The sequence below is a fragment of a genome, unplaced genomic scaffold, assembly GCF_019419815.1.
Source record: "Pyrus x bretschneideri cultivar Hongxiangsu unplaced genomic scaffold, Pyrus_bretschneideri_v1 Contig48, whole genome shotgun sequence".
Classification (NCBI taxonomy): Eukaryota; Viridiplantae; Streptophyta; class Magnoliopsida; order Rosales; family Rosaceae; genus Pyrus; species Pyrus x bretschneideri.
This window is the reverse complement of record NW_025999785.1, coordinates 3,045,065-3,067,799: the sequence shown is the minus strand read 5'-3', so window position 1 is coordinate 3,067,799 and position 22,735 is coordinate 3,045,065. Positions and strand designations below refer to the sequence as shown.

The window sequence follows — 22,735 nt, the reverse complement described above, 5'->3', positions numbered from 1 at the left end:
CTTTTAATCAATATATGAGATGCAAATAGTTTGCTAAAATCAATATATTCAAATTTACTAGTACATGTTGCCACTTAATATTATGGTCTAGTTGTATTCTTTTTTACTTGTAAGTGAGAGGTCTTAGGTCCAATTTTTGTCAAAGGCGAATTTGAATCACATTATTGCCAGCTCATTGTGAGGTTTAGCCCACTCCCTCATCCCCTTAGTGTAAATAATATCGTTTGTTAAAAAAAATAAAAAAATTTACCCTTTCAACTACCAAATTATGGAGAAAATTATTACTTTTTGGCTCCATTTGTAGTATGCAATGTATAACTTATCACATGGTTTTGTTTATAGGACATTTTTGAGAAATAAAAATAAATAGCTCGTTTGAAAATGCTTTTAAAATAACAAAAAACGTTTTTGATGATATTTTTAAAATCAATCTTTAGTAAAAATACAAGTGAATCTTAAAAAAGCACTTGAAGTCTTGAAGTTCCTACAACTGGTGCTTCTTACAGGAATAAGTGCTTTTGAAATCTAAAATCATTTACTTTATATGCAATTCAGTCATTTTAATAGCACCTTCAAACGTACTCCAAATTAAATATCTTCTCTCCTTTTTGGACATTCAGAAGATTGAAAAGTTGGCAACAAAGAAGCATTGGAAACCCACACCTCTGAGAAGCAAGCTTTGTAACAATCCAAACATGCACAGGGAGAACAAGAAGTTTGAACTTCAAGATTACAAGGAGCATTGGCGCGAGAAGAGACTCGTAAGATGGCAAATAAACAGGCGAAAAAGAATTTAACTAAACGCAAAGGTTATATCCGCTCTAGTATGTCTACTGCTGCAATTTAAATAACCCTTCGTAGTCCACCCGGAACACTCCCAGCTTGAACAAAATCAAAATGCCCCGGTATCAAGAAACGAGACCAAAACTCACATAATCAGCGGGTTGGACCCCTGGACGAAGACCACTTTGGGCCACCGCCACTAAATGCAGGTCTGCGCTCATCGCTGCCACTGCGCCACCTATCACTTGAAGGCGGTGGGCGGTCATCTGGAGCCTGCCCAGGGGCCTCAGCTCCCCTTTGCCGAAGGTGCCTGGGTACATATTTCCCAGGAGCAGGTGCAACAGCAGGAGGAGCACTAGCAGGCTCCGTACGTGGCTCAGCAGGCCTAAGAATCTCGGCTGGCCTCACCAAAAGTGCTTCTTTCCTCAGCCTTTCTTTTTCTTCTAATTCCCTCTCTCTTTGCCTCTGCTTTTCAGCTATCGCATCCAGTTTGGCCTTGTGCTCCGCTTGTTCTTTTCTTTTCCTCTCAGCTTCTGCATGGTTCAAGACAGCAATGATGGACGCACATCAGAAGGCAAAAATAACAAGACATAATAAGCACAAGAGCCATCGTAGAAAGTAAAATTACTCAACAATGTTTCCCTAATCAGCGAGAAACTAGAAGAACTGCAGAAATCAGAAAAAAGTTAACTAGTCAAAAGTCAGGGAGGACAGGTACCTTCACGCTTATGCGCCTCCTCCTCTTCACGAAGCTTCCTCAGTCTCTCTTCTTCAGACCGCACAAAGAATATCTTCTTTCTCTTGGCATCCCTCTCTTGCTTCCTGGCCCAAATCAGTTGGCTAATCTGTTCCTCTCTCTCTGCCCTCCTCCTCTCGTATTCTTCATGCCTACGATGCAAGACCCTTTCCTGGAAGATAGTCTGACAAAGAGGAAAAAAGCTCAGAATAATTTTGTTGATGGTAAAATTGATTATTGTGCATGCATATGTTATCTCTCTCCCCAAAAATAATAGCATGAACATTTTTTAGGGCAGTGTATATAATCTAGACGTATCCTTCTGTGTTCAAAATGAAGATCAGAAGTGTAACTCTTCTGAGCAATCCTCCACAGTTAGGCCAGATAAAAATGCAAACTCACCTTATTGTCCATCATCCGCGATAGCCTATTCTTCTCCTTCAGATCTCCTTCATGGCGCTGTTGGCTCAGCTCAACTTCCAGCTGCAAAGCAGAATGTTGAATTATGGTTAGCATACAAGGCAAAGAGAAAATAAAAATGAATTTAGGGAGAAAGAATAGGATGATAACGCAGCCATTAAATGGCCAAAATCAGCAGAAGTAAAAGGAAGAAACTGCAGGCCATGGCCAACATTGAGAAATGATGCAGTTTAAAGTGATAACTGATATTTACAAAACTGACAAGGGCATTATACGATGGATAAATTTAGTTGGTAAACTAAATACAAAATGTAACCATAATACATACTGTCTGTTCACGTTCATGAAGTAACTGCTCTTCAACTAAACGTTGTTGATATGCAGCTTCAATCAGAGGAGCAGACTCTTCTCTTTTTGCTCTTTCCAAGTAGTCCATTGTTTTTCCAAGTTTTAGTAACTTCTTCTCCATTTCTTGCCTCTCCCTGAGCTGTTCGCTCAGGGCCAAGTCCATTAAACTTTGCTTAGTCACCTTCCCCTGCACACAAATAATATATATAAAGATAGGGTCTTCCATCTAAACCATAACTAACGAGAAAACTTTCACTTACTCCATCCAAAATATGTTTCTTTCCTTTCTTTTTTTTGCGCGTTTCGTCAAGGAGCTTCTGTGCTTCGTCAATTTCTTTCTCCTCTATTTCCTTTCGGATCCTTTGATTCCTCCTTTGTTCTGCTTCTTCAGCAAGCCTCTTCTGTTCTGCTACTTCAGTTATTTTCTGTTGTTTGAGCCTCTTAGACTCTTCCTCACGTTCCTGAGAAATTGAAAGCTTAGTCTATGATTTTTCCATTTCCATACTATTAATAACTGCAACTCAAGGTAGATGTACGCAGAGACTTACCATTTCCAGAAGTTGACGTTCTTGTTCCTCCTTCCTTTTTTCGATGATTGATTTCCTAGCAAGAAGCCTTTTGTGTTCCTTATCAACAGTCTCAGCTAAAGAAGGCAGAATTTCAACTAGTTTTGACTCTCCCTTAACAGGAGGGAACATCATAGACCTAGCCTTATTTAGAGACTCGGCAAGGTTGGTTAGGTGATCTCGAAGCCCATCAGATTCTAGACCCTGACATGGTTAGTGAGAAGGCAGTCAGACTGTGACTTGTACGGCATGAAAAATGAGGCAAATGCAGAGTATGCAATCTCTAACTTACCAAGTTACCAAACAACATAACACCCTTCATATGGTCAACTTTCATAGCTACGAAGTTATGTTTAACAGCATCCACATAAATCTTCTCAACAACAGAAAAGTTGTAAAATGGGATCATCTGAGATAAACATTCAATCTTCATTATCTGATACACTTGGGATACCTGACAATTGAAGAGGGATAAATCAACAACAATGTTAAAAATTTATAAGAACACAGAGATACTACTACGAATCTTTTAAGATAACAAATATTCAACACACCTGATGGAGCAACCTCAAAGTACCAAGCTTTTCAAGGGCGGGAACATATTGAGAAAGTTGCACTTCTGGAACAGAAGATGCTGAGGACAGCTTACCTCCAAATTTCGAGATTTTGGTCAACAATGGTTGCATCTTTGTAGCAAGGTCAAGGGGTAGGAACTCATGCTCCAGGAGATGGTAAAGATCTTTAACTTCCTGGGTTGCACAGCTCAACACACCTTTTGAGACCTGAAAACAAAACCGAAATAAGACCATATTGATTGCAAACTTAACATAAAGACAATGTCATAATATGCACAATACATACACATTGACAAACATTTGAAAAGAAAATCTAATTTAGTACTAATAAGTAATAGCACATAAGGAAATTATGTCATAGCAAGATTTATATGACAAAATGAAAGCCAATTTTTTACTCAAAGTACCAATACCAAAAGATTAAAATCTCAACATGATACTCCATCGCAAAATTGTCATTGTATGAAAATCATAAAATATATCAGAGAAGCATTAGAAGCATTGCCCTTATTGCTAAGAGAAATTTTTGCTAATGTCCATCACAGGAAAAAGGAATTAAATCTCAATTGACTGTAAATAAAAATAACAAAACAAACTTACCAATTCCGAGAGAAGAGCTGATCTTGAAAGCTGCACACAAAACAAAGCGTTAGAATGACGAACTCATTAAAAATGGAATCATAAGAATAAAAAAAAAAAAAAAAAAAAAAAGAGAAAATGGCAATACCACATCTCCTCTGTCAATTCTGGGTTCAAGATTAAACCCGATGAGATTAGCCATTCTCAAATTGCGTTCTTTCTCATTTTCAAGTTCCAAATGTGATGTAGCACGTGTTTGGTCATAGGGTGCAACCGAAAGTGCAGCCAAGATGACAGATGATGCAATCAATTGCAAATCCTTCTGGCTTAAATTCTTGTTAAAGCTTTTTAGCAGTGTAAACAACTTGAACCATGCATAAGCATGATTAAGATGGCTAGCTGAAATCCACAAGATCTCTGTCAATTTGGCATAATAAACCACCATCAAGGATGCTTTGGGTGTTTTCTTGACCATGCACATCAAGCCATGAATATCTTCAACAGAACGAAATGCTTCCTGCAGACACATCGATTAAAAACCTATTGTAAGAAATAGACAGATATTACAAGCAGATACAAAGATTTTTCAATTTGTTCACAGAATCCACGCATAAATTAAAAAAAAAAAAAAAAAAAAAAAAAACAATTTAGACACCTGCCACAGTTCAAGCTCAGTGGCTATCTTCAGCTGCTCAAATCTTGTGTCCAAATACAGCTGCAAGCTCTCAGGTGCAGATAGGTCAGGTCGGTCTCTTTGATCTCTATATTTGTTCAGATTTGCCAGATGATTCCTGATGATTTCACATAACCTGCGAAACTCCGTCGTTCTCTTATACTGTTTGCAGAACTGGAAGGCTCGATGTGCAGTCATCTAAAGATTAAAAATCTCAATAAGACTCAATTTATTTCATGAAACACAAATCTTAATTAGTAACATCAATTGTACAATACTATTCAACACAAACCACAAAAATAAATAATGTTAAAAAAGAATGGCACCATTGTGTAGAAAGCTCGAAAAGAAATGGCAACCATTATCTTTTAACAAAACCTAGCTAACAAAATCCAGGTAGAAAGCAGCATTATAAAGTATATTCTTCCAACTCCACTGGGAGATGGCATGAGAAAAGGTCCCATAATGATCCTTTGCAAGAACTATGAAGTGTTAAACAAGTCGAAGTAAACATCAGGCAAAATTTTATCTACTGATTGATTGAATTCCTTTATTTTAGTCATTCGGAGCAAGAACAAGGCTTCTACAAAAATTTAGATAAATCTCCACCAGTTAAACTTGGAGAACACCTACTAATCCAGAAATGAGTATTTAATTGCTGAGTTGATTTTACTACTAGAACCTTGGAGAACATTAATATTCCATAACAGCATTTTTAGTTAAGAGTGGTTTTAACTGCTAGAATGCTTGTGGGCGAAATTTGTTAAAGGAACAGAACAACAAAAACAATGGAATCGAAAATTTGTTCCACAGAAATGCATTACCGCGTATAGAGCCTCCAACTTCGAGTTATTTCTCAAGATCTCTAGCACTGTCCTGTAAGTTTCCCATAGAAACTTGAACCAGGGAGTAACAACTTCACGGTCTGACCTATCTTTTCCTTTCTCACCACTGACATAGCTCAGCATCAGATCTTCTGGCCTTTTATCAGCTTCAAGGTCATCAACATCAAGTGCTTCTTCAAGGGCTTGGGCCTGAGTACGAGCCTGCTCGGCTTTCTCAGTAGATAGATGCATGAAATGCTTGATAACTTCTTCCAACGAACTAACATTAACTTGCTGGCATATAATACGATATTGGATAAGACCATCTTTGGCGAATCTACCCTTGCGCAAGTCAACACAAAGCTCTACATATTTAAACATGATCTTTTCAAGTGGTTTTTGCCAAGCTCTATATCTCTTTGAAGTGATAAGATCATGAAGCGATTGTAATGCATCTTGCTTCTGCCCAACATTGATCAACTCTGCATCCACACATTATAATTGTCAGCATAGATATATAGGGTAATGCTGAGACCAGAATTTCTATTGTCTGTCAAGCAATTGACATCAACATTTGAACCAATTTTATTCTTTTTACCTAATTACTAGAATGCAATGATACAAAAAGATACTAACGCAAAAGGGTTAGGGTAAAATTTGAAACCAAGCAATCAACTTATAAAACTAAAGAACTATGCATTCATATTTCACCTTCGGCTCGCTTCAATGCATTCTCCGGTTTCGCAAAATTCGCCATGTTGAATTTAAAACTCCTGCCGCTTCACACAGCGCAAGTGTCACCTGAACCACAAAATTTCCATCTCGTCAAAATTGAACTCGGCTAACGAATCATCTAAATCCAATCAGTCTGCCTAAACCACTAATCAATCACAAAATTAGAAAACATATGCAGATAAAGTGTCAACTTTCGGGGCACACTATAACGTTTTTAATTCCATTACAAAAATCACAGTACACGGGGCTCGAAAAAACTCCGAAATCAAATCACGTAATCATGAAACCGGGAAACATTATGCATCTATCAGCAAATAATCATACAAAACTATACAAAAAAAAATCGGCAACTCAGAATCGTTTCTGGGGATAAATTTTGTGACTTTTCACGAATCCAAGATCCGCGAGATAAATGGGGTCCAATATTTCATGAAATTAAATTAAAAAACCCAATCTTTTTCAGGGGTTCATCGTGAAATTTATTAATCAACAAGAAAAAGGGAGAATATTTGGCAGATTTGATTGCTACCGGCTGCAGCTACGAACAGAAGCAGGTTTCTGTTTGGAATTGAAGTCGGATACAGAGATAGAGAGATGGAGAGATTGAGAGATTGAGAGTGAGAGAGAACGTACCAGAAGTGGCCGCAATTGTATGCACGGGGAGAGGAGCGAGAGAGAGGGCGAGAGGGTAGGGTTTTAGGTTTGCCGATGTCCAATTGGAGATTGGTTCAGTCCGATTGGGCTCTTTGTGGATATGGTGGGCTAAGTGAATGCTGGGTGGCTGACTTTTATCGTAGGGTCGCAGAGTTCGTGCTATTATTATATTGGGCTGGGCTTTCGTACAAACCGACCCGGTATTCCTCTTGGAGTTTGGATTTTTAAAGGATTAACTTCCCTATTTGAAAGTGCTTTTAAAATATGTAATTGCATTTTAGAACAGGCAAGTACAAGTGCTTTATAAATAAGAATTCTTGACATCTTTTTTCAGGAAAAAATAAATAAATAAAATTTAAGAGCATGTTTACCAATTTAGAATCGGAATAAGCAGAAATCAAAGTAAGCATAAATCTGGTTAAGCAGGAAACGAAGCAAGCATGAATCTAAATCAAAATAAATTTGATTACCAAAGAGCCGTTGTATAGAACTATTCTAATATCAAAACAAGCATCTGGAAGTGAGGAAGAACTTAAAAAAATTAAGCACTTCCAATAAAATAATTAAGAGTAACGGTGTTTTTAGAAAAAGCAATTTCAATTGAGTTGCAAAGTAATCATGTGTCCAATTTACTAGGTCGGATAAGCTTTATTTTTCTTGTGCGTGTATCGTGTTTCATGTGGATTTCGGATCAATTATTCGAGCGATATGATTCGAATGTTGATGTCCGAGTCTTTACCTTACTATACATATCGTAACGTTGGTTTAGTCAAACAATTTCTTATGATTGTATTTTTCTTGAACAATGTACTCAAATGTTGAAAGTGATATCTTCTATTATTTAGGCAATAGAGCGATCACCTTTCTTCTATCATATGTGTGTATAGCATTTGGTCCGACAAATGAGGTGTACATATCATGTTAATTAAGTGAATATATCTCATTTCCCAAGAGAAAAAAATGTGATACGTGACGAAACCATTTGGTCGTTCCTTTCTTGACTTTTCGTCCGAATGGTTTTCTGCGACCAAAGTTCGTCGCCTTATCGTTTACGGAAAGTCAAGGCCGACGGAGTTTATTATCTGGTGGCCATTGATTAGATTTTGGTCGCCCATACAAGGATTTGGTCGGGGATTCCTTTCCAGTATTGCGCCAAAACACGTATGTAGGGTTTGGGTGTCGGAATTTTAGAAAGCGGAAGACAGAAGAAAGAGACGGGGCGCGTCAGAGAGAAGAGCACTGAACTAACCTTACGGCGGAGGGATCGATGGAGATGACGGCGTTTGAAGGTGGTGGAAGGAGAGAGAAGTGCTCTCTTCTGCTCTCACATTTTCTCAACTGCTCTCACCCACGTCTCCCAACTTCTCTCCCTTTTCATATCCACTTTCTTTTGATTCAAACCTATCTTCTCGGAGGCCACCAATAATGCTGCATTTAAATAAATGGAGAAAGCGTGAAACGAACACACAAGAAGTTGCTGCTCAAAACCATGCAGAAAATAATCCCACAAAACCGACACCCGTTTTCATACTTTACTAGGATCTCCATTCCCCAGCCAAAAATAAGGATCAAGGTCCCCAACCCCAAGTTGCTGCTCAAAACCATGCCGAAACGCCTTCACTATGGATGCAAAATGAACAACGCTGATGGAGATAATGAGCAGCAACAGCAGTGCTGCACGAAAACGAGGACGGAGAAAACAAGGACGAAGCCCGGAAAGCTTCTGACAACGAAAATCCGTTCGGTGTTTGTCAATGCGTTCAGCAGCATGAGGATCAAGTCAACAGATGGCGGAAACTTGACGAAAAGCGAAACCAAGAGTGACAGAGTGGTTGGGGAACATGGAAGTTCCGGCAACTTGAATGGGGATCCATCGAAGTTAATGGTAACTGACGGCTGGAAGTCGAGAGCGGGAAGGAACCTGGGGAACATGTTAAGAAGGGAGTTCGATGAGGAAGATAATTCGAAGCAAGGAGAAAGAGAAGGGGAGGAGTTGTGCAAGAAGAGGATTCTAATGGGAGGCAAGTGCAAGCCACTGAGTTTATCAGAAACTCTCGAGTACGATCAAGATGGCATTTGGTAAGCTGAGATCATACCAAGATATTCTGTTTGTGAATACTTTATTTTTAAATTCCTTGTGTTTTTGTTAGATGGTTGAATTTACCATATTTCTCTAGTTTTCGACGTACATGCAACCAAGATGCCAAGGTGGCAGAATCCCAAACCAATCACACGATCCAGGTGCGATAGGCTAGAAATACTGCCACCTTAGATTCCCGGTTGCACGTCCGTTCTTCTCATCATGAGGGCAGTTGATTCTCGGAAAAGATAACTCGAACAAAACATGTATTAATCGTTTAATCAATCTCTCTATACGAACTTTGGTGCTACTTAATGGATGTACAACAGATACTGAAAGCACTGACAGCAGAAAGTCTACATTGTAAAAAGACAGTTCAGACACATTGACATGAACTAGTCACCAGGATTATCACTACTTCAGGGGTTTCAACCCAAGAGATGCTCGGAGTCTGTTTGCTTCAGCAATCTCTGGATCCGGATGGTCTGTGCCATCATCCTTCTTCTCCTTCTTCTTTTCTTTCTTCTTCTTCGGTTCCTCACGATCAGGTCTCCTGGGACTAATGCTGCGGGCATGTCTCCTGCGATCTCTATCCCCACCATCACGATCTCTACTACGACTTCTGCTCCTTGAATGGCTCCTCCTCCTGCCACGATCCCTCCCTCGCCTGTCCCTATCCCTATCCCTATCCCTATCCCTATCCCTATCACGACCATAATCCTTTTCGTCTCTTAGCCGATAATGGTCTCGATCCCTATCCCTGTCTCTGTCCCTCTCTCTTTCACGTCCACGTTCCCTGTCATAATCTCTATCCCTATCATAATCTCTGTCATAATCTCGGTCCCTATTTTAAGGGGGGAGAAAGAAACAGAAATGACAGTGTTAGCTTAAAAATGATAGTTCCAATCCTTTAACAAGGGAAAGGATAGCACAAAAAGCATTTACAAATGAAAGGACAGCACTAAAATGAAATTAAACAGAGGTGCCAAAAATGAGCGACCATGGCTTTCAAATAACCACATCATGGAAATAATTCCGAAAGAACTTATGATTCTCAAAATTTTCCGCCTGAATCATGATCAAATCACAGCTATAACACAGTAAATTATACTCTAATGCAAAATAAGGAAAAAGACACAGCAGACCAGGAAACCACATTTATCCTGCAAGCAAAATGTATGATCCATCATACTTCTCACTGCACACTGTCAGTGCAGAGAAACCTGGCAGGATCACTGATATCACTATAGGAAGCCATTATATTACACCTACGGCCTAAAATGCCATGGTAGAAACCTCAATTACATATGAATGTACTAGACTGTATTTTTATAGTCAGGCAACAACTTCCACTTCATAAATAATAAACTCATGAGGTAAAACAAGTCTAATAATTCTCACAAACATAAAATCAGTTTTGACTCTCATTTACGAAACAAATATAAAATCAGTTTCAACCTCTTTTAAGTGTTTTCTTATGCCTCACCTCTTACTTCTTGTGTTCTATTTTCACCAAAACTTCACTTTACCCCATATGGGTTAAAAGCTAAAAAATCCTAAAACCATCTCCATTCACATATAATAGCACAAAGAATAAGAACCTAACGAATGTAACATACTTAAAGATATCAATAAATCTAACATTCTCATAAACCACAAACAGGAAAACGAACCTGTATCTGTGACTGTCGCATCTTCTATCCCTATCTCTTTCCCTGGCAGGGCTTCGACCACGATAATAATCCCTATCATGGACATCTTCATCCATTACATCAACTTGATCATTCTCTTCTTTCTCTTCCTCCTCCTCAAAGTCCTCTTCCAAAGCACTTTTCCTGAGTTCCAATGAACCGGTTGCTTCGAGAGTCCATCTGTATATATAGAAAGGAATCACATATACAAACCTAAAGTTCAAAGTCAACTTGAAAATTGGTTGATTACAACTGTCTACAGCTAAAAAACAGGAAAAGAAAGAGACCACCATGATAAAATCAACTTGAAAAATTGTTCCAATAAACAAACCTTTTTTTAATTCGTGGCATTGCAATGTCACATGAGTAATCTTTTGTGAGAAGTTCATCAATAACCTCATCCACATGCGTCAAGGTAAAATCTGATACAGCAAGAGATTAGCCATACTTGTGTTAGCATATGCTCATAAATATTCCGTAATAAGTATGGTAGCATAGACTAGTCACAAATAAGTAATCAATGAAAATTTCAGAGATAGATCTTATATCTTACTCCCATCAGGCAGTTTCCTCCTCAACTTCCGATAGTCATTGTACAAAGGCTCTAGGTACTGGTATGCATCAGTATCAGTTCCCGTAAGCCGCAAATAAAATGCACCAAGTATCCGAACGTACCTAAACCCAAATAAACAAAGTTAAATCACATTAGAGAGAAGAACTCAAAATGTTCCACGCCCACATGAAACCTGAAAAATAAATAGAGGTATTCAGCATTAAGAATCATAAAGGCTACAGCTTGGGACATAACACTACAAAAACAATCTCCACCATAATACACAAACTTGCACTGTTATCTAAACCCTTTCTGTTTAAACCTTCCTAAACCAAAATTCAGAAGAAAAACTCTCTCTTTATACCATAAAAACTAGAAGACCTGATTACTTCCCGCCTTCTTTATTTACCTTCACCTAACACAACAGAGAATATTATCTCTCTCCTACATCTTTTACATAAAAAAACTAAGGTTATTCCTTTCATACTACAATCTAATCAACCCAAACCACCAAACTTATCCGATTTCAGTTAATTTTATCTGATATTATATTAATCAAACAAAAACCGGTAAAAATAAAAAAAGGGTTGATATCTGCATCCAAAAGAAAACAATGTCGAAATCGGGTTTATCATAAAAAGACCACAATTTCCAAATTCCCAGCCCCCTTTAACTCTAACTCTCCCAGCTACTAGAACATTCACATTGCCAATCATATAAGCCCATCCAAACAAAATTACAACAATTCTAATGAGCAATTAATTAATGAGACAGTGAAACGCACTTGTAATCGTCGTTTTTGATGAACTCGATAACGATCTCCTTCTCCGGCTGGATCTGAAGCATCTTCATCACGAGGCACATGAAAGGCGTGGGCTTGCGGTTGCCCCCGAAGGTGCCGCCGATGTGGTCGAGCTCCATGGCTTTGTCGACTAGGGTTTCGGCCGTCAACCCGAAGCACTGCTCCTTCCAGTACGTGTTCTGGTATATCTTCGTCCGTACGATCTTCTCCACCAGATTCTGGGGGTTCGTTCCCCTTATATTCTTCGCCGACGGGTCCGTGCGGTTCGCCATCGCTGGAAGGCGTAGAGAAGTGGACGAAACTCTGGATTTGGGGGGCGCAGAGAGAGGGACAGATAAACCCTAACCCTAAAATCAGAGCGAAAGAGAGAAATATAGTTGCCGTTGGGGAGTTGGACGGTGCGTTTTTGGGCTGTAATCCGAATTGTCCCCGCCAGGGTCAAAACGGAGTGTCGTATTTATAATAATTTGCAAATATCGTTTGTGTCAACTCTTGGTTTTAAATCTTGTTTTGATCTGTCGTTGAGTAGTACGATCTGATGATATTTATCTTTATTTAGAAGTGAGAGGTTTTAGGTTCGAATCACGTAGATGATGAATTTGATACCAAATTAGGCTACTCATTGTGTGGTTTAGTCGAACTCTCTCTCCCTTAGTGTAAAAATATCGATGTACTAAAAAAAAAAAAAAAAATTCTTGTTTTGATGTTTTTAAAATGGGTTTTGTGTTAACCTTGGGTGTATTTGGGGCGTATTATTCAGCTTGCAGCTTGCTTGAAATAAAGGATTGTGCGTCTTTTGGTGAAATCTAATTCTATTTTCATTGTTCATATGATTATGGAAGGTGAGTGACGATCATACTCTTGGTGAATTGGTACAGGCTTGTCGTGAGCTGCTAGACAGAGATTGGAATTGTGATCTCCATCGAGTTTATTGTAAGATAAATTTTGTGATTGATGAATTGGCTAACTTTGAGTTTGTCGCATTCTCTTAGTCTAGTTTATTTTGATAAAGCTCTTGGCTCCTGACGACATCTCCTAGTATCAGACGCTGTTGTAATCTCTAAACCTCATGATGTTTTGCTTTAGTTTCTCTTTGTTAGACATTTAGCCCCGTTGTTTCTCACAGCAAAGATATTTTAAATTCAAAATGAGATTTTGGTAATCAAAACTTCTAATCACGACCGAATCTGATAACACCTTAATAAACAAACATCAGATAAATACACATTCGATCATCTTTCTTTGGCCTATATCGAGCTGATTAGCTGCCTACACCTAAATGCTACACCAAATGTCTTAAGTTCTATGCTAGTAAATTACAGCCGAGGACTTGTGCCAAGAACTCGAAACTACTCTCGTCTTTGCATTTGATCGAGCGCGTGGTTGCTGGTGGTAGACGACGATGTTCTTCCATTAGGTATTCCGTTATCGACAGGCGGAGACGAACCCCACTTCCCTTCTGATTCTTTGGGTTCAATAACTTTAACAGAACCATCACCCAACCCAACAGCAAACTGGGTTGGTTCTTGTGGATGTACTGCAACGACAAGCGGGTACATGGCTTGGCCTCTACAACGTAGAGCACCTCACGATTAATTAATGACGACTGGTTTAAGAAAAAATAATAACCTTGAAAGTTCGTGGTGAGTTTTCGATAGCTTACCCGTTCAAGTCCGCTTGGGGTAAGTACGCTGATGGAGCAATACGGCATCTCAGTCTTAGGCTATCGGCGTCAAACACCCCAATGTTACCGTCATAAAAGGCAGCATATATTAGTTGGCTGTTGCAGGAGTATGCTGCATGAGATATTGGCGCAGGAAGTGCATCTTGTGGAAGCCACTGAAATGGAAGGACAAATTCACAGTTATAAGCAAATCTGTAATCTGCCCTTTTTATGTCAAAACATTCGAGCTAACTTTCTACCTGTCGTATGCGATCCATCTTCGAGGCATCATATATTGCTAGTTGTGTCTCGTGAACCACCAGCAAACGAATTTGATCGGAATGGAACTGCACACGAGTCTCACCAACAGTTGCCTTCGCAGAAACCATATGAATTGCAACCGACTTCCTCTTCTCCCACGTATCAATGCTCCACACACACAGCTGCACGTTGTAGGTAAAAAGTATAAATTTGGAAAAGACAAAGCCATCAAGCATGGAAATGGGTCGATCGGCCTTTTATCAAAGTTGGCAAATAAGATACCAATTCATTTGGCAATGGTATAAAATGAAACACGCGTGTACTTTTTACACACGTCCGCTTCAGTATTTTCATTTCAAATATGACATTTATAACAGTTTGCATAACAAAAATTCCCCGTGGTTAATATGAACGTGATAAACAAGAACAAAAGAGCCAAGGATTTTACTTACATGAGCATCAGCACCGGACGAAACGAGTATATTAAGATTGGTTGAGAAAGCTAAACCAGTTATCCGCTTTTGGTGACCCTTCAATTTTGATTTTACCTAAAATCAACAGATAAATCATGTAGGCCTTCAGCAATGCCACATACAAAATACAAATCTTTGAGGCGAGAAAGAGAATACGACCAATACGTAAAAATGGAAGCAATTACCTCATCAACTCGAACATTATAAATGTGGATGGTAGAATCCTCCATTCCGATGGCCAGGATGTTATTATCCTGAGGATGGAATGCTAGGAAGGTGGAAGCAGGAGGAGTTGCCATGAATGTTGTCATCACCTACAATTCAAACAACACGAAGAACAATAAAAAAAAGAAACCCAATTTTCAGAAAATTAGCTAGACATGCACGTACAGATTTACCTTGAATGTCATCATGTTGAATAACGAGACCTTTCCGCCGCAAGCTGACGTTACATAAGAGTCATTCTTTGAGAGCGCTATGCATGGAATTGCTTCTTCCAGGTTGACGCCTGAGACATCGTTGGCCATAAGAAGACCACTGTTTGGTTGCCAATGCAGCGGAGCAACACTGGCTGTGGCCTTTAAACACACATACTTCAGAAGATTGCATTTACGAGAAAAAACAGATGATTGAACTTTTTCTAGGTTAGGTGTTACCTTTCCACTTGGATTTTGTTCATTACGGCCCCACTTCCACAGCTTCTGCACACCATTTGACCCAAGTGCCAATATGCCAGCACCCGAATTTGTATATAGGAGTCGGACGACCTAAGTTTAAATGCACTGGTTTAAGGATTTCGTAGCAGAAAATATCTCGACAGAATATCACGAGCTTGAAGTACATAACATAACATAACATAACAGACCTTGCTAGAAGTATCGGTTGATTCAGGCATGGTAACTTGCTGGCACTGTATAGGATCCTGAATTTCAGTCAACAGCCAGGGTTTCGGTTTATCCACTGCATCCTCTACGCTTCGTTGTTTGTCAAAACTTCTACTGAGGTGATCAACTCCAAGCTTGAAAGACGGCCAAAGTAATCAAATAAACGCAACGCCACTTTGGAAAAACATTTTTTAAAAGAAAAAGAAGATATTTACAAAAGATCGACTGACATACAATAATTGGAGTAGACCTAGCAGGAGAGCTCCTTTCCAGTTTACAATTGACCGCATTAACATTTGTAACGGAAGCCGAGCCAGATGCCTGAGACAAATAAAAAGGTTCTCAAAGTTGTAAATAAAGAAAAAATTGGTAACGAATTCACAAAGAGAAGCCTAAATAAATGATCGAAACCTTGATAGCAGTAGATTCAACGGGAGGCCTTAATCCCTCAAAATATGCAGTGGACTCGATAGCTTTCAAAGATTTAACCCCAGCAGCATTTACAAGTATTTTAAATCCGTTGTCCGCAGTTGTGACAGCAAGAAGATTTCCTTCCTTGTTGAATCTCAAGCGAGGGAGGTTCTGAAACATATAATATGATAACATCATGCCTTCATTCGACAACCAGGGGAGTATAAGTGATAAACTAAAATTACAACAACATACTGACCGGAATTCCACCCTCCGCGTCTATGCTAGTCAAAACATTGTTATTGTCCATATCCCAAAACTTGATCTGGTTATCTTCGCCCACAGCCAAAAAATGATTCTGTGTTGTGTCGAACTGCACAACGCCTGCTGATTTCTTTCTGAGTCCAGAATATGCTCTCTTTATTGCTCCTTCACTTTCATTCCATTCGACTAGGTACGAGTCTCCCTCTTTACTTGTTCCACAAGAGAACAATCTGAAAGATAATTGGACATAATGGAACTTACATAAGTTTTGATAAGACATTTCAACTTGACGTCATAACTCTTACGTAGGGTCCATCTTTTAAAATTTTACATACCGACTTCCATCTGCACTGTAAAGCATTGTGGTACACGAATGGCCAGGAGCATCATAGTCAACTCTTGAACCCAAGTTGTCATACAGCCAGGCCTTTATTTTCCCATCAGTAGCAGTTGAAAATATGAACTGAAAATTCAAGCGTACACCAATTACTGTACGTGGTAATGAACAGAAGACAAGGTAGCAAGGTAGTTGATCATACGCTTCAAAATAAGTTTCAAAAAGATCCCCTCAACCAATAAATCAAAGTAATTAGTTGTTTCAGATAACCAAAATCCAGAAAAAATGTGTTCTGTAATTCCCAAATAGTTGCTTCAAAATTCTAACATTTCGGTAAATCAGCAAAATCATACGAATTTAAGCTAGCTTAATCGAAAACATTTGCTTCCCAAAAACTAGAAAGAAATTGATTAAGCACACGAAGGCATTTCCTGTTTCGCAAACATACCTGAATGTTCTCCTTGTAATGAGGACAGATCGAATAGACGGGAGCAACATGACCTTCAAAGTTATATAGCTTTCGTCCAGTTAAATCCCATACCTGTTTCACTTGATTTAGATGAAGGGGAAACTTTGTATACAAAACGAATCTTACAATGAGAATTCTAATTCTACCTTTATTATCTTGTCGTCTCCACAGGTCACAACACACAGTTGTTTATTTGGATGAGCAAAAGCTAAGTCGTTCACAGCACCGCTATGGGCATCAACCTGTGAAAAATAAGATGCAATTTCATCAGCTGTTACAAATTTAACCTTCTTGATCAATTTAAAAAAAAAAAATTGTAAAATGATCACACCTCCAAATGTTGGCGTAGATCATTAGGTGCAGTATAAGCATACAGGTGAATCAAATGTTTGGTAAATGCAACCCCTGCGGCAAGAAAAACGATAAGATACACAGAACAAAAATTCAAGAAACATTTTCAATCTTCGAAATGTACATACCCACGAAACTCCCATCTGGACTCCATGTAACACAGCTGACAGATATGGGTGTGTCTTTTGTAATTGTGGCCTGCATTAAAACTTAACCGTTACTATAACTGCATTTCAAATCCCCAAAACACTATACTTCCGTAAAATTACTTTATTTAACAACAGACGATAAAAATATCATACCAAGCAAAATTTTGACAAGAAAAAAGAGAACATAACTTAAAGATGACCTGAAATTGCAGTGAACATGCTGTCATATCCCATATCTTGAACGGCTTTGAAACCAACCTCTCCCGCGACATAAGTTCCCAAAGAGTAATGTCACCATTACTAGAACCAACTGTGAGGCATGCAGTACAGAGGACTCAGAAGAGAATGGGGACAGCCCAGGGGCGATGCAACGTATTAAATAGGACCTTATTAACAATGCTACTCAAAGTTTAGAAGCCAAACAAGATGGCAAAAAGTCACACCCAACAACAACGTATGGAGAGACGGGTGAAAGTCCATGCTTGTGACAGTAGATCCTTGATGCAAGGTAAAAGCCACTGTTCTGGGTAGATCATCCATTGACCAAGAACTTTGCTGTCTAGACGTTGGATATGCAACCTATATGTAAATCAGTGACAAGATTATTGCACACAGAAAGAAAAAAAAGGCAATACCAAATATTCCAAAATTAGATACAAAACAGACTATTGTCTAGATTACCTCCTCAATAGATTGAACAGGTCGCAATCGTTTCATAAATTCATGATCAGCAGTCTGATAATCAACCATACTTGGGGCTGCTGGAGGTGTTCTTGGATGTTTCAAGATTGCGACGCCTTAAATTCAAAAATCGATTGTTACGACATAGATATGCTAGGAAATGAGTAAATCTGCAGAAAGGAAATTCATACTAAAAGAGATGAATTCCTTTGACGATGATATCAATTGAATAACAGTAGAACCCGTCATGTAATATTAGACCTAGAATTGCTAAGAGTTTCCAATTTGACTACCCACGGAAATGAAATTTGAAAATTTATCCTAAGTTCATTCCACAATATTTGCAACACAGAACTCGAATAACATTGTAGAGAACATCAACATCACACATATATCCTTTTCCTTCTAGTTCTCTTTTTTTCCCAAAAGAAAACATGAGAGAAATTATACTTAAAAACAAAAAAGAAATACAAAATCCAAGTCAAGTTCTTACCTTGGTTCTGTGGAACGGGCATGGATGATGCATTAACAACGGCTGCTTGCACAGATGAAGAGACTGAGGAATTGACCATCCAACCTGCTAAAGCATTAGCGTTCGCAGCAGCTGCACCAACCGAAAAGGGCTATACAAAGAAGATAATTATGAGTCCACACTTTTATATTCCTAAAGTATAATCAAGAAGGCCAAGAAAAAAAAAGATCAATGCTTATGAGATGTATAATATCATACAGTATGAGCTCCGAGTGAAGAATAAGCAGTGGGTTTTACAACCGCGGCAACTGGAAGAGTAACAGGTGTAGGAGTAGAAGTATGAGGGCCATTTGAAGGTGTACATGTGTGATCAGTGAATAAAGTTTTGATGTCCGGATTTGGTCTTGGATTTTTGCATAACTGGTGCTGCCAGTTCAAACTACATGAAAGTGTCAGATCAGACAAATATCAGCTTAGCACAATAGCCCCAACCATCGACAACTTTACAATATGACAATGTTAAAGGAACATTTGCCCTTCGAACCCCTACCAGGGTCCCAGAATGCTATACGACCCAAAAAAAAGCACAAAAGGCCTCTACTAGCTCATGATTTTCTTTCCCTTTGGAAAGAAGAGAAAGAAAACATGAAAAAAAACACAAATGCTATTTATTGATGATTGGGCACAATTTCAAAATAAAACCAGCTCGAGTCATTCAATCGTCGTTCATAAAGGCCACACAAGTGCTAGAAGCAACCTGTGCTTGAGCGAAAGCAATTAATTAGCATATAATGTGTAGATAAGACTTTACTTGAAAATTTCAAACTAAAAAAAACACTGAAAAGCTGAAGCACAGGCAAAGGAAGTCAAAGTTAGCTAATTTACGGAGATAGGGGATTTTAAATCAAACATCATTGCACCACAAAACTACTGTTTGAAACACCTATGAGAGGAAAGAAAAGGGGGAAATCCAGGTTTTTTCATCCAAGAATATCACTCTCGCGGTCTCACCTTTGGTTGATTAGAGTCCGCAGTCTTGATGTCTTCAGAGCGGGAAAAACAAGCTTATCACGAAAGAGGGGATTTGCTTCTATCAGTTTCTTAAGCTCTATCAACATGATGCTGCGAGCTGTTTTGGTGTCACCATACTTGGAAAGCTGTTCATTTTCCCTGGTAGTTATTTCCAAAGAAAGAGATTAGTTACATACATGCACCACAAACAAGGAGTTCTAGAGTATCAAAGAAGAACAAGCAATCCCATACAGCCGCGTATTTTCTTTCCTTTTTTTCTGCTAAATTTACGACATATGGCTGAGGAATTTGAACTTTGATCAGTATAGAACAGGTCCGACAACTACGCTCTTGCCACCCTAAATCTAGATCTCAATTGTCAAGAATACACATTGCATCTCCTTTAAAGTAAAATCCAACTATAAGATGGTCTGCACGGTTGATGACAAATCACCCTTTTTCCCAACTTTTCGTCATCAGCTCACGAGGTCATAGAAGGAAGCATTAATCGACATAAACCTTTGCTAAATATCAATAAGCCCAATATATACAAGAAATTACCTGAAATTTCCAAGAGTTAGAAGCTGCGTGATTTCTTTGAAAAGTTCTTCATTAAACGTGGAGAACACTCTCAAATCGCTAACTAAGATTTCAACAGCCTTCGGTTTGTCCTGCCTACACACAGAAAAAAAAAAAGAATACGCAAGATTACTCTCCCTCTTCCAGAATATAGTCAGGAAACCCTAACAACAGAAGTAGACTTAAGGATTACCGATCAAGTGCTTCTAGATATTTCTGCTTCCTTATTTCGAAAAATATCTTCATAGAGTATCTGTTGTCATCAACTTTTGTAAATCCTGATAAGTACTTCTCCACTTCGTCCCATTCTCCGGCCTGAATTTTCTCTTCAAAGTACTTCATGTTGAAAAAGAATCCGGATTCTTTCTCAAGCCTACAACATAAAGGTGTCAACTTTTTCAATGAAATTTACAAACATCAAATTAGAACAATTTTGGAGAGTAAGAAAGAAAATAAACGTCGATACGAGATCTTCAGCTGAAAGTCAGTTACACACATGGAAATCATTTTGAAATTTTTGTCAAACAAGTGTTGTGAATCTTGCCTCCGTTTTCTACTATCGTTATTGTTTGTTTCCGTTGCATCTTGTTATCATTGTTTACCAAACTAAATCCCAATTTAAACCAAACGGTTGCTTGACCAAGCTTACTAAATCAACTTAGATGAATTTCTCTATCATTATTGTTTTCCGTATATTCGTAGCTTCATCTTCCATCTTTTCTTTACTTTTTCAATTTCTCTCACACTGCAACCTCATTTATCATTCAATGAATTCGGATTTCAGATAGAGACGGAGGACGCCTTGACTCTAATCCAGTAATCCTCACTAACCAAAAAACTTAAATGCTACTATTTTTCTAAAATTAAGTAAATTGTACCCCTCTCTCCCCCCCCCCCCATTTTCAGCGCAATTCGCACCAAAACAACGCAATAAAAAGCCGAAAGAAGGGACTTTACACATGCATATCATTCCATCTCTCAAAATTTACGCCAATGATGCATGTAAGAACCTCAATTAATCCTGTACGGGGGACTGAAATCTCCATCTTTAACCACTAAATCGGGATCACCACCGCCGGGTAAGCAAACACGAATAACTTCCATAAAAAATTAAAATTAACGACATAAACTTCAAACAACCGAAATCTTACAACCAGCACATAAATCCAAAACCACGCTCAAACGTACGTGTTTCCGTACATGCATGTATGAATCCGTACGTACACACGTGCACTCGTGTACAATAGTGAAAGTACATATGATTTGGGAAAGCTTTCAGCTTACCTGTGTACGGACTCCTTGAACTTCTCCTCCTCCAGAAATTGGAGTATCAGAAACACCAATTCTCTGCTCAAAGACGACATTTTTCGATCCTCAAACTCTCAGACCGCAAAGATTCCTCTGTTTTCCCGAACAAAAACCAGACCTTTCAAACTTCACTACACAAACAGACACAGATTAACGTTAAAATCACACACTCAAGCTTCGAACCTGAGTTCAGATCAAACTCAAAATCCCAGAAATCATCGATGTTTCTGACGATTTTGTCTCTCACGCTTCGAGGATTTCTAGGGTTTTAAAGACTGCACACAGAGAGAGAGAGAGAGAGAGAGAGAGAGAGATTTATATTAGCCTCGCTGTGTTCGATGCAGGAGTCTTTCCTTTTCTACTGACCTATCACTGATAAGTACAGCTGCTTATCGATAAGTAGTTTCGGTTATTTGCGTAGTTTCTAAACTTATCAACGTGCGTGGGGCGTCACGGATTCGAAATCAAAATATAAAACTCGGTTGAATACTCGGTACTCACGTCCATTCCACCACGACGCCTTTAATTTCCGTAAATTCGTACTGTCGCTTTCGAGTTTCCGGACACTAAATTAGCGGAGTTTAATGAAGGGAAGTGACAGCATTCTGTCGCTGATATATCGGGAAATAATCGGGAAATGAGATGAGCGGAGTTTCGGGTAAAGTTTCACTATTGGTACTCGACAAGCATGAATGGACAAGGTTGCTTACTTCAAGAGATATTTTAGTGCTCTTAAAACATTATTCGGTACATTAAATTAAGTATCGTAATACAAATAATTAGATATTTAAAAATAAAAATTTCCAAACATTTATATTGTAATTGTTGATATATAGAACCGTATTTCCGACACAGATAAAAATTCTCTTTTTTTTTTTTTTTCCCTTCCCCTCCCTCCTTTTTTTTTTTTCTTCTCTCTCCACCATTCTCTTTTTTATCTTTTCTTAAGCATTCAAGCAAGAAAAAAGGAGGAAAAAAAAAAAAAAGAGAAAAATATTGTCCTTCCGATACATTGAAAAATTGATTGCTTACCTCACTCAAGCTCGCCTCGATATTTTACTATTGCTGTCGTGAACTGTCTGTACCTATGTTTTGTGTCGGCACGACTCTTCGCATTTATTTAATTGGGCCACGCAACTGAAAACCAGATGTAATCTACAAATAACTGGGATGTTGCTGGTAGCCCGATAACACGAAGGGAATCGTGATATCGTGATCCCTTGACCAATTTCTTTGTGGAATGGTTACATCAGTAACTAAATACTATATCTACATTTCATCTCTGCTGGACCACTGGTTCTAATGTGCGTGGTATTTGGGTAAGTTTCATGTGTCTTGATAACAACTATTGGTGTGCATGTTTCTGTGCAAACAAACGCACAAGTGTAGTGCAAACACATTGG

At 38.6% G+C, this 22,735-nt stretch overlaps 3 protein-coding genes across 5 annotated transcripts; all 3 read right to left on the bottom strand.

The window, feature by feature from the left end:
- Positions 1-664: 664 nt before the first annotated feature.
- On the bottom strand, positions 665-7,010 carry LOC125470038 (eukaryotic translation initiation factor 3 subunit A-like). 2 transcript variants are annotated; one of them, XM_048568434.1, is made up of 14 exons: positions 6,873-7,010; positions 6,216-6,305; positions 5,505-5,986; positions 4,663-4,878; positions 4,156-4,524; positions 4,029-4,058; positions 3,408-3,635; positions 3,146-3,307; positions 2,836-3,057; positions 2,548-2,748; positions 2,268-2,474; positions 1,922-2,002; positions 1,502-1,703; positions 665-1,316 (listed from the first exon to the last, which is right to left on the bottom strand). In XM_048568434.1, exons 2-14 carry the CDS (start codon positions 6,259-6,261, stop codon positions 937-939), a joined length of 2,826 nt encoding a protein of 941 aa, XP_048424391.1. In that variant the 5' UTR covers positions 6,262-6,305; positions 6,873-7,010; the 3' UTR covers positions 665-936. The 2 variants fall into 2 exon arrangements, with proteins under 2 accessions (XP_048424391.1, XP_048424392.1); XM_048568435.1 differs by having other exon boundaries at positions 6,769-6,875.
- A 2,212-nt stretch (positions 7,011-9,222) lies between these two features.
- Positions 9,223-12,446, bottom strand: LOC103930588 (pre-mRNA-splicing factor 38). The gene is made up of 5 exons (XM_009339941.3): positions 12,002-12,446; positions 11,218-11,339; positions 10,996-11,086; positions 10,647-10,844; positions 9,223-9,817 (listed from the first exon to the last, which is right to left on the bottom strand). Exons 1-5 carry the CDS (start codon positions 12,289-12,291, stop codon positions 9,388-9,390), a joined length of 1,131 nt encoding a protein of 376 aa, XP_009338216.2. The 5' UTR covers positions 12,292-12,446; the 3' UTR covers positions 9,223-9,387.
- A 748-nt stretch (positions 12,447-13,194) lies between these two features.
- Positions 13,195-21,639, bottom strand: LOC125469979 (topless-related protein 3-like). 2 transcript variants are annotated; one of them, XM_048568282.1, is made up of 25 exons: positions 21,309-21,639; positions 20,218-20,397; positions 20,007-20,120; positions 19,446-19,604; positions 18,693-18,873; positions 18,456-18,585; positions 17,963-18,078; positions 17,725-17,860; positions 17,470-17,591; positions 17,261-17,330; positions 17,113-17,186; positions 16,928-17,023; positions 16,761-16,853; positions 16,311-16,438; positions 15,971-16,205; positions 15,712-15,882; positions 15,535-15,621; positions 15,282-15,434; positions 15,073-15,183; positions 14,815-14,994; positions 14,602-14,730; positions 14,396-14,491; positions 13,943-14,125; positions 13,683-13,858; positions 13,195-13,588 (listed from the first exon to the last, which is right to left on the bottom strand). In XM_048568282.1, exons 1-25 carry the CDS (start codon positions 21,386-21,388, stop codon positions 13,369-13,371), a joined length of 3,420 nt encoding a protein of 1,139 aa, XP_048424239.1. In that variant the 5' UTR covers positions 21,389-21,639; the 3' UTR covers positions 13,195-13,368. The 2 variants fall into 2 exon arrangements, with proteins under 2 accessions (XP_048424239.1, XP_048424240.1); XM_048568283.1 differs by having other exon boundaries at positions 17,482-17,591; positions 21,309-21,526.
- Between the last annotated feature and the right edge of the window lie 1,096 nt (positions 21,640-22,735).

Bases quoted from the DNA above. Each gene is read 5' to 3' on its own strand.
- LOC125469979 (XM_048568282.1), bottom strand. From the start codon at position 21,388: ATGTCGTCTTTGAGCAGAGAATTGGTGTTTCTGATACTCCAATTTCTG. The intron at 17,024-17,112 runs GTGTGATCATTT...TATTTTTCACAG, and splicing joins ATCTACGCCAACATTTGGAG to GTTGATGCCCATAGCGGTGC. The intron at 13,859-13,942 runs GTAGAAAGTTAG...CTTCCATTTCAG, and splicing joins AGATGGATCGCATACGACAG to TGGCTTCCACAAGATGCACT.
- LOC125470038 (XM_048568434.1), bottom strand. From the start codon at position 6,261: ATGGCGAATTTTGCGAAACCGGAGAATGCATTGAAGCGAGCCGAAG. The intron at 3,636-4,028 runs GTAAGTTTGTTT...TTTTGTTTTCAG, and splicing joins CAGCTCTTCTCTCGGAATTG to GTCTCAAAAGGTGTGTTGAG. The intron at 3,308-3,407 runs GTGTGTTGAATA...TTCAATTGTCAG, and splicing joins CTTTGAGGTTGCTCCATCAG to GTATCCCAAGTGTATCAGAT.
- LOC103930588 (XM_009339941.3), bottom strand. From the start codon at position 12,291: ATGGCGAACCGCACGGACCCGTCGGCGAAGAATATAAGGGGAACGAAC. The intron at 11,340-12,001 runs GTGCGTTTCACT...ATTTGGGTTTAG, and splicing joins ATCAAAAACGACGATTACAA to GTACGTTCGGATACTTGGTG. The intron at 10,845-10,995 runs GTTTGTTTATTG...CTATATATACAG, and splicing joins ATGCCACGAATTAAAAAAAG to ATGGACTCTCGAAGCAACCG.